Source organism: Mugil cephalus, chromosome 10 (assembly GCF_022458985.1).
Source record: "Mugil cephalus isolate CIBA_MC_2020 chromosome 10, CIBA_Mcephalus_1.1, whole genome shotgun sequence".
NCBI lineage: Eukaryota > Metazoa > Chordata > Actinopteri > Mugiliformes > Mugilidae > Mugil > Mugil cephalus.
The window spans coordinates 15,372,413-15,382,250 of record NC_061779.1 but is presented as its reverse complement, the minus strand read 5'-3'; the positions used below and the strand labels follow the sequence as shown (position 1 = coordinate 15,382,250).

The following is a 9,838-nucleotide window of genomic DNA, read 5'->3' as shown; positions in this document are numbered from 1 at the left end:
GTCCTCAGTCATCCACGCGCAGTGTAAACCAAAAAAATAAATAAAGATGAAACATAGGCAGCTGTACTTGTTTTTTCTTTTTCTTTTTTTCTTTTGCGGACCGTGGGTGAATGTCTAGTTGTTGCAGTCACCAGCTATGCGAGCTTTAGGTATGCACCACCCACAGATGTTCCACAAATAATAAACCTAAACTCCCTATGAGTCATTTGGAACTGAAGAGTGGTTAAACGTCTTTAAGAAATCCCACAATCCAGGTTGGCTTAGCTTCAGATTTGTATTTTGGATAAACCAAAGCAGCTCGAGGGACTGTGACATCACTATTCTTTCATTTAGTGACCTAATAATTAGTAACCCCAACAGACAACTCTTCATCATACTACATACACAATATTTGCTACTTTTATTGTTAATATCACCGTGATTGTCATTGCTGTTACATCAAAAGTCACATTATTATTATGATAATTTATCACAAGTGCTACACTATATGCTTTGTAGTATTTATACTTATTCATTGTGCGTGGGTACTGTGGGTTTGCAGGAACAATGTGTAGGTGGGTTGGTGGTCGAGAGCCTCATGCACGCTGTATGCGATTGTGTGCTTTTGCACCATGGTTGTTTTGTTGTGTTGTATTATTATTCTATGTTGAACACCCTTGAAAATGAGATGGTTCATGGCAAGGGGCCATCCATGAATAAATCTGTTTGTTTTATAGTAGAATATGTTGACTTTTGCTTCTAATCTAGTATGTCTTTAGTGTGGTTGTTTCTACTTTTGCTTAGTTGTGCTTAGTAGTTTTTCTAAATGTTAAAAAAAAAATGCGACTGACCAAATGGCCTGACAGCCCCTATTTATCCCCGTTTACGTCTAGTCTGCTGAAGAGTCCTTGAGCAAACTCATCTCATTGACTACACACAGTTGTTCCTGAAACTGCTGACTGCGCCTTTAGCATGCCTCGGCTCAGCTTACCGACATGCCTCGAGTCGGAGCATCATCATCCAGATGATATAATGAGGGAGAATGCCTGCAGAATGACCGAAGCTAGCCCTGGGTTGACTTTTCCGCCCAGCTGCTGAAATGAAACCGATCCGCGTGTCCACGTGTTTGTGTCATTTCCATGTCATTTGCATATGTAAACCGGCCTCGCCTATTGCTCCGCGAGAGCACCGGGCGGAGCAGCCGGTTGGTCGGTGGCTCTGGCCGGGCGAGCCAATCGGGGAGCGGCGGCCCGCTGGTCCCGCCCTCTCAGACACGTTGCCTTGGGAGAAGCAACACGGGCCGATCAGTGGCTTCGCAGCCTCCCCACTCACACGCCGCACGTCCAGCACATCAGCTGCTCTCCGCCCGACGGTCCTGCTGGATTTACCCGCTGAACAAAGGAAGAGTACGAGCAGCCGCTAGATCCCGGCAAGGTAGGCACCGTCCACGCCTCGGCCACCGGCACACCACCCCTCTCACACACGTCCGACTCTATTCTGCGCGTGTTTATGGCGATAACCCTGAGATGGTCCTATTTTTGAAAAAAAAAAAAAAAAAAAAAAAAACATCATCCAGAGGAATTTGACACAGGCGTGACGCTCGCTAGAAAACAGTCATTTGTGTTGGATGTTTGATTGTGTTTGATCACAGTTTACGCGTGGAATACTCTGTATATACCCAGTGTGCACGTCTGCTTTTATATAATCTAAGAGTACATGCTGCCAAATTTACTATGAGGAAGTCTATTGTGTCTGTTGCCCAACTGATCTGAAGCCTACGTTCAGGCGGATAGATCGGATCATTCACATTTTTTCCCCCTTCTCCCCTCCCGTGGAAGATAACGACGTTTGACCTCTGAGGTGTTTATTGTCATTGAATTTAGACATTAGTATGAGTGAGCGCCTCCGTCGAGGAGAACCACCTACACAGGTAGATAGGGACGTGGGCTGTTGTCTGTTATATATTTTATACGACCCACTTTTCCTGGAAAAAAAAGAGTCGCACTAACAGCAGTGATTTATATCTTTATCAGAAGGAGGAGTGGAGGCCCGTGTGGTGCTTTCAAAGGCCCAGGGCAGGCGGATACTTGGCCGCATGTGTATGTTGCTTTATGTGGGAATCGAATGAAATAGGTGGTAAAACAAGTCACGGCTCTCACTTGATGTCATTTAAAGCTGTGTGGGCTATATTCTACAATCTTTATTAGATGATAAGGAAAAAATGACTGGCTTCTCTCTCTCTTTTTTTTTTTAATGGCAGAAATGTGACCAAGAAGATTGACTCCTTATAGAAAGTAGTGTTATATAACAAAGGTTTGATAAAGGACAGACTGTGCTACAGAATTAGATACGAGCCTTTTTGTGCCTCACCTTTTTTATCCATACGTTCTGCTTGCCTGGAATTGAATTTTAAACATTCGGATTCAAAACGCGCAAAGTTTCCACAGAAGTGGACGTCTCATCCAGGGGGGGGGCATGTCACATTATAGACCTGCAATCTGTTATCACGTTTGTTGTCGCCTCACGTTCAGTGAATCTGCAAATCTCTGACCCACCCTCCCCTGTAACAATAAGATCCGAAGGTGGTCATCCTGAGACAAAGAACAAGGGAGCAATTAACTCTTCTGCCCTCAGATTTCACAGGAAGAGAGAGACATGCCAGGCGCTAACCATACAAACGCCCGAAATAATCCATGCTCTGAAAAGGCAGTTCTCACTTCCTCCGAGCACTAATCACTGAGGAAACATGTTGAAGATCCCACAAGCAATTAAGCCTCAGCGAAGAGCAGTTGGTTGCAGCTTGTTGTCCACGAGACATCCTTCTGTCGAGAAGGAGCGGTGCCGGTCTTCCATTTTGTTAAATGTTTTTGTTCTTTCCTTGGCCCACAAGTGTCCGTTGCGTTGATGGGAGGTCCGCAGTCTGTTGAGGTGCTTCGGTCGCCATGGTGGCAGACTCCTGCCCCCCCTCCTGAATAAACAAGCTAACAATGTTTATGAATGAGTGTGGTGGTGGCAGCTGGCGAGCCGGGGTGGAAGGCGAAGACTCGAATGCAAAATGCAGAAATGAGTCTGCGGGTGGCACCGTGACGTGGAGGGTTACAGTCATCTGCAGAGACCAAAACCCAAAAAGCCCTGACGCATGCGAGAGCGGCACGGGATGGCGCGGGGGTTCGCTTCTGATGGCGGCTAGCCTGTGTTTACTGGCTCAGGTGTTGCATCTGCAAAACAAACAGGTCGTTGTGGTCTCAACAACTGTGGCCTCGCTGCCACCATCTGCTCCGGGTGCTCTGATGTCTTTCTGTCTTTAGGTCAGGTCTGCTTGGCTGGAGGTGCACCGCGCTTTACATGTTTTTTCTTCTTTCATCCCGACGAACACGACGCGGTGTTTGCTCGCGGACACTCCAGTTTGTCATTTTGGCTACGGGGCTCACATTTGCTGTCTGGCTTCTGTTTCTCATTTGAATGTAATTGTAGTCGCTTCTACCTTTTGACTTCTCCTGGTGTTATAAGCAACATGGTAACAATGACCCTTTTTTTTCCCCTTCCCTCGTCAGGTCAGTGATGGTCAGTGCTAGTTAGAGCCTGCAGCTGAGGATGTCTGCTACAGATTCGGACAACTCCATTGACTGGCTGGCTAGCGACAATGAGGAAAACGAGAGCGAACCGGAGTCTGACTGTACCAGAGAGCGCAGCCAGACGGAGGCCCCTCCATCCCTCGGCGCCCCTCCGCACCTGGGCCCATCAGACAGCAGCAGCGGCGGCGGCAGCAGCACCCGCCGCCGGAGCAGCGAGATGAGGGAGGGCGGCGGTAACTGGAGCGCGGTCAGGGAGGTCTCCGGCCTGGGATCTCCCGGCTGCGCGGAGAAATGGGGCAGAGGCGCCACCGCCGGGCTGTGTAAAACGCAGCAAGGAGAAAAAATGACTGGCAAAAACACTCAACAGGCACTGAAGAGACCTCACAGCTCCGCAGAGGAGGAGCGCAAGGAACGGCAGCTCATCTCCGACGCGTCGGAGAAAGACCGAATTTTCAGCAGAAAGGTGAGCCATAACCCGTGACTCGCGTCTGCTTCCCACATGAGGAGGTTGTCAGCAAAACCAGAGCATGCCCTGTCGCACGAGTTGACTCCCCTGCTGGTTTTACGCAGTGCCAGATGCGTAACGTTTCCAGTAAAAATGACCCTCCCTTATTTCTGAGGAACTGTACTCGTAAATCAACCGTAGTCTCAAACCAGCATTATATTACATAACTTATCAGTAGCGGTTTGTGGAAGTTGGTTTTATGTAAGCCTTTTTTTTCTTTCTTTTTGTTTTACATGCGTTACCGACAAATCAATCTGTTATCATTTTCAGTGCTTGGAGCTACAATGCTACATTCATCCACTGTCAGCAATCTTGAATGGCCTTCGTTCAGGGAGATACAAAGAAAGTAAGTCAGTCTTCTGTTTGTGTTTTGAACCCCAGCACATGAGTCTACATCTATCTGTGTCTCTCTTGACTGCTATCTTTCTTCAGTCTCGGGGAAAAAACAATAGAGGGAACAGACAGCGTGCCAGTCTTTGTTCAATATGTGTCCCTGAGATTTTGAAAGTGAGATGCCTGAGACGTGTATTGTTTCAAGGCTATTAAGTAACCGCAAATGTTAAGTGTGTGTGTGTAAGACTTAATTAGGGAGTTCACTCTGGGTAAAGGGTCACCGTTTTAAAAAGGGAACATAAAAACAATTTAAATGTTTGTTTTTTTTCCCTTCTGTGAGGAAGAAATGTCTCACTTTAGACTTGCTCGCGAGCTCTGCTTGGCAGAGGTGAGTGGGAACATAGTGTCCCACGGTCTCCAGTAAAGCAGCTGTTGTTATTGAGTTGTCAGATAAGCATTATGAGGGCCGTTTTGGAAGATAGCGCCATGTCCAGACAAGCTCCGAAACTGCTTAGTTTGTGATCTTGGTCAAACCCAAACCTTGTGTGACCCAACACTTCCTGGCCACAGAAACAGGGAGTCTGTTCCCTCACGCACACACATTTCACACAACCCATCTGCTACACAGACTCAGGCCTGCTGTCAGCACAGTTCGTGTGGCTCATGCTACAACTTTCTTCTTTTCCAGGACTCAGCAGTTTCCAGGAGAGTGTGGCCATGGACAGGATTCAGAGGATTATGGGTGTCCTGCAAAACCCCTGCATGGGGTGAGTGTCCCCGGCGTGACCCACATAATGTTCCAGTGATATTTCCCAATCCTATGGATGCTGTTGTGAATAATAGCGGGGGCATACGTGTGCTCGAGCCAGCCTAGTATGCATGTGCTGCCTAAGTGCTCTCTTCAACTGAGCTTTTAAACCTCAACCGTAATTAATATACGTCCTCCAACGCGTGGCTAGAAGAGGTGTTCTGTATCTGTGGGTCGGAGTGGTCTACATTATGTTCCTGACACATGGCTCACAGCAGGCCGCTCGCTACCCCCACACATTCAGGATACATTTACTGCAGAGATGGCTGGCTCTCACTGTAGCTGGGCATCTTGTTAAAAATGTATCAAGCTCCACTGTTTGAGCAGCACACTTGAGTCTGCTTGATTAGCTCTTCACTGGCCAGACAGTGTAATGGATTATGATATCACCCCTTTAAAGGAGAAAGCCTCGGCTCCTGTTACACGATCCCTTTAAAATATTTTACAGGCATGAAGCAGGTAATCGGCGCCGTTCTCGGTAAGGCTTGCAAATTCGGTAAAAAAAATATATATATGTATCACACGTGTAAATCGAATAAGTCATATTTTTATGGCGATCGTTTAGTTAAAGATGAGCATGAATTCAAACGCGATAATAGATGAATGTTAAAAGTTCCCACAAATTAGTAAACATCATCGTTTTAGAGTGAAATTTCTCGGAAAACAATAGCGTCTCAGGATCCTGGCAAAGTGACGCGATCCGGCTCCGAAATGAGGCGCAAGCTCCGTCTTGCGAGGCCAGTCAAGGTGTACGGATACGAAAGTGCAAAGTGCTACTCGGTCTGGCACAGACTAATTGAAGCCCTCACACACCAGCTGCTGCCTTCATGTGGGAGACAAAGAATGGGCGTGGCAGCCTCCCTGCAGACAAGGACAGCCGGGGCCGGGGTGGAGGCTCGAAGGTGGACTTACCCCCCCACCCTCGGTCGCTCCCCGTGCCTGCTCTGCGCTGCCAGCTGGCAGTCCCTGCAGCAACACAATAGTAGATAGGATCAAAGTGACTTTTTTAGCAGTCACTGTTGCGGATAATCTTTCACATGAATTTAACATGCTCCGAATGGAATATAGCAGGAAGGCCTCGATCATATGACACAGGCTAATCCCCACTCACCATCTGGTTTTGACGTGTGGGAGTTAATGGGACTCTGGCTGTGACCACCTCCAACGGAACCTGCGTGGACTGGTTTTTATTTCCACAATGGCGCTGTCGGAGGCCGCTGTGGCTTCGCCGTTTTATATTTAGAGGCGAGCGGGACCATTACACATCGAGCCACGTGTGAGCAACAAAACATGTGAGAAATGTACTTAAGACAATTTTCCCCCCACACATGGAGCGCAGGCTTTGCTGACGAGCGTACGCGTTTCGCTCGCTTGTTCAAGATTGCATATTTCCTGTGTGAGCTTGATGTTGAGATAATATTTCAGAGCAGAGGTTGGCAAGATTTTTCGGTAGATTACTCACGTTCATGCTTGATAGCTTGAGTAAACATTTCCTTCTTTCTCTTTCCCCTTCTTGTTTTTTCTAGGGAGAAATATATTAATATCATTCTTAAAATGGAGGAAATGCTGAAGAGCTGGTTTCCTAATGTAAAACTCCAAGATCAACTCGCCGTCGCCCAGACAGAAGAACCTGTGCCCACAAAGAAACCGAAGGTATGGGTGTGTGTGTGAGGGTGTGTGTGTGTGTGTGTGTGTGGCAACACTGTCACTGTAAGCCTGCTGCCAAGAACATATGGTGACGACGCAGTGAAAGAGGGACTGAAATATCTGTTATTATTTAATCACATGTCTAGGACAGGGAAAGGAGGATTAAAAGCTATTTTTACAGAGGCATTACTGCAGTCTCAGGTTCGCTAAGAACAATGACAGAGGAGAAAAGGTAATTTTGGAGGAGTGTCCCTAAGGGGATAAGAAAGGTCAGAAAGCTCTGGAACATTCCTTTGCTTTTTATTAGTGAGGACTTAATCCCGACACACCTTCCTGTGAACAGGAGCTCTATGTCCTGTACTGTTTACACGTTGCTGTTGTTGTTTTTTTCACGTTGTAACTGGACGTGCTCTTAATCCTGCCGCTCAGAGCGTTTTAGCTTCTTTCAGCTAACTGTTTTGGTTGTTTTTTGTTTTTGTTTTTTTTGTTGTTGTTTTTTTTAGGCCTATTTTCTTTTTCAGACACGGCACGTATCTGTTTTCTGCAAAAAATGGCAACAAATGGCAGACGAATTTAGCAACTAGCCTCTAAACAGACCGTTAGCATTTGGAAACCAAAGAACCCGCAAGAGCGGATGAAAAACAAAACTGAACTGAAAACTAAATTGGACAAAACATGCCCAGAGTTCAATTTTGAAATTCATACTACGTACTTTGTAAGCAGGTAACACAGCTATTTTTAGGGTGGTAATATATAGATGTTTTCAGCTTGTGGCATTGCCTCCAAGTGACCCAAGAATGTTTACGCCATTACTTTTCATTATATTTGTAGGGGCTTATTGGTGCAGTTTAATGTACCATTTCCATCATAATGTCTTCACATTAACAGATAGAAATAGGTATTCTAGGCAAAACGCAGCTATAGCATTGGGAATGTGTCGTCGCTCGACAGTAAACAGTAAGAGCGGCTATGATTAAATCATGTTTCTGTCTCTCCCGGCAGCTTTCTCCGGCGGCCCCCACCGCAGCAGCGAGCCCCGTCACCGTCAGTGATCCTCCGGCCGGCGCCAAAGCCCTGAGAGTCACAGACCTCACTCCTCCCGGAGCCTACTCCGCCAATAACCTGAAGTGGCTCCACACATCTCCCATCTGCTCCCCCACAGCAGAGCAGGCCCAGGCTGGTCCCAGGCACCTGCTATCCCCCAGAGACAGAGACCTAACGCAGGACAGCGCTGTGTCCTCCAGCACGGACAGCCACACTAAGACGAACTCGGTGCCCAGGGGCCCGCCGCCGGGCAAAATCAACGCGCCCTGTCTAGAGAGGCTCCTCAAATCAACGGACAGCATCATCACGCGCAAGGGGACGGGAGGCTTGATGGACAGCAGCTGGTCCTAGTCCACGCAGAGGGCCGGGCGTCCCGCTGTAAGCGGCGCGCAGCCCGGCCTCGCCTTGCCCACCCTGCCGGGAGCCAGTCAGCTCGCTCAGCTCATTCCAGCCTTCAGGGGAGACGGGAGCCTTCAAAAGGGATGTCACAGATTCCTCTGCGACGTGGGAGGAGGTGTCGAAGAACATGTTGTACTCTCTGTATGGCAATGTGCCCTCTCTGACATGACAAGTGTCTGCTTTAGTTCCCTTTTGTTGACTTTCTTTCTTTTTTTTTTTTCTTTTTTTTGTTTGCACTCTTGAGTAGCGCGTGTGAGAGTTGGAAGGATAGATTTTACATGCCAAGACGACCGGAGCAAGTATTTTCACCCCTGAATGGTTCCCACTGGCTTGTAGATGTAACGGTGCAGCTTGAGCATCTGTGAAACTGCCATTATGCCTGAAAGGGAAAGAACTGCAGGAGAAGCTTGTGCTGGAAGGAGGTATATCCAGATATCCAGACATGTCAGTGGTCTACATATTGTGCTGAAAATGTGGGTGAAATGTGACGTCGACTACCCCCACGATCCGCCCCGCCCCCGCCCCACCCGATGACTCCACTCTTTAAGTTTATCGATGTGACTGTTACTCATTTGTATTCTTTATAAATAAGTCTTTTTGGTACAACTGTTCTACCTCAGTGAGCACCAAGTCACGGTTAGTGAGTAGGAATGTGAACACTATGCTCAAAAGCTCTGGACACCTCACCAGATCCGCACTGAGCCAAACGGCCTCTTACAGCGAGGTCCGCAGTGCAAGTCGCCCTGCTTGTACAAACAGAGGATGCTCTCTCCATGGGGGACGCTCTCGTGGCCTGACTGGTGCCATTGTAAAGAATGTCAACCGCAGATTTCTTTTCTGAGTCTCCCAGTAGAAGGCAAACAGTGCCTGTAACGTCAAGCTGTGCCTGTAAGCCGGTTTCATACAGAGAGAGAACCGTTTAGAGTACCTGCTCCTCCGTGGGATGTACAAATCAGGAATTCTCACTCTCCTGCCATTTTCCTGTATTGATTAAATTATTCAGATCTTGCCAACTACTTTCTGTGGTGGAGTAGAACAATTACTATTTTATTTTGCCACAGAACTGGACAGTATGCTAGACCAGCAGAGAGGGACAAGGTATTTTGTCTGTGTAAATCCTACAGAAAGGTTGTCAACTTACCCTGAAAAGTGGCCTTTATAGTGTGAAATTTTATACTTTCGAAATAAATGTGGTTATATTTGTTTGATGCAAGACGGCTGCAGATTGTGTATTGTGTTTTTTTTGAATGCTCAAACCTTAACTTCTCTCGGTACGCCCGCCATTAAACGCCTCCCCGAAAAGAGGCCCTAATATTAGAAACACTGTTGACTGGCACGAAGTTGTAGAGTGTATGAACTTTGTTTCGTTCGCTTTGAAGGAGTCAATTTAAAGTCTCGCAGCGGATCTTAAAAAGCCCAATTATGCATCAAAGAACTCCAGAGACAGGGTGCTATATGATTTATATCACAGTCGGACCAATTACAGGGTGAGTCGGCAGAGAACACTCGAAGGGAACTCGCTTCCTGGGGGAATGATACGATTTATTG

The 9,838-nt window shown here is 47.3% G+C and overlaps 1 protein-coding gene across 2 annotated transcripts; it reads left to right on the top strand.

Moving 5' to 3' along the window:
• The first annotated feature begins 1,256 nt into the window (after positions 1–1,256).
• Positions 1,257–9,503, top strand: LOC125014687 (circadian-associated transcriptional repressor). Of its 2 annotated transcripts, none has more exons than XM_047595963.1 (6): positions 1,257–1,413; positions 3,534–4,017; positions 4,330–4,405; positions 5,081–5,159; positions 6,727–6,853; positions 7,850–9,503. In XM_047595963.1, exons 2-6 carry the CDS (start codon positions 3,574–3,576, stop codon positions 8,240–8,242), a joined length of 1,119 nt encoding a protein of 372 aa, XP_047451919.1. In that variant the 5' UTR covers positions 1,257–1,413; positions 3,534–3,573; the 3' UTR covers positions 8,243–9,503. The 2 variants fall into 2 exon arrangements, with proteins under 2 accessions (XP_047451919.1, XP_047451920.1); XM_047595964.1 differs by having other exon boundaries at positions 1,270–3,443.
• The last annotated feature ends 335 nt before the right edge of the window (positions 9,504–9,838 follow it).

Coding starts and splice junctions, on each gene's coding strand:
- LOC125014687 (XM_047595963.1), top strand. CDS start 3,574: ATGTCTGCTACAGATTCGGACAACTCCATTGACTGGCTGGCTAGCGAC. Junction 4,018..4,329: donor ACCGAATTTTCAGCAGAAAG/GTGAGCCATAAC, acceptor TATCATTTTCAG/TGCTTGGAGCTACAATGCTA. Junction 6,854..7,849: donor TGCCCACAAAGAAACCGAAG/GTATGGGTGTGT, acceptor CTCTCCCGGCAG/CTTTCTCCGGCGGCCCCCAC.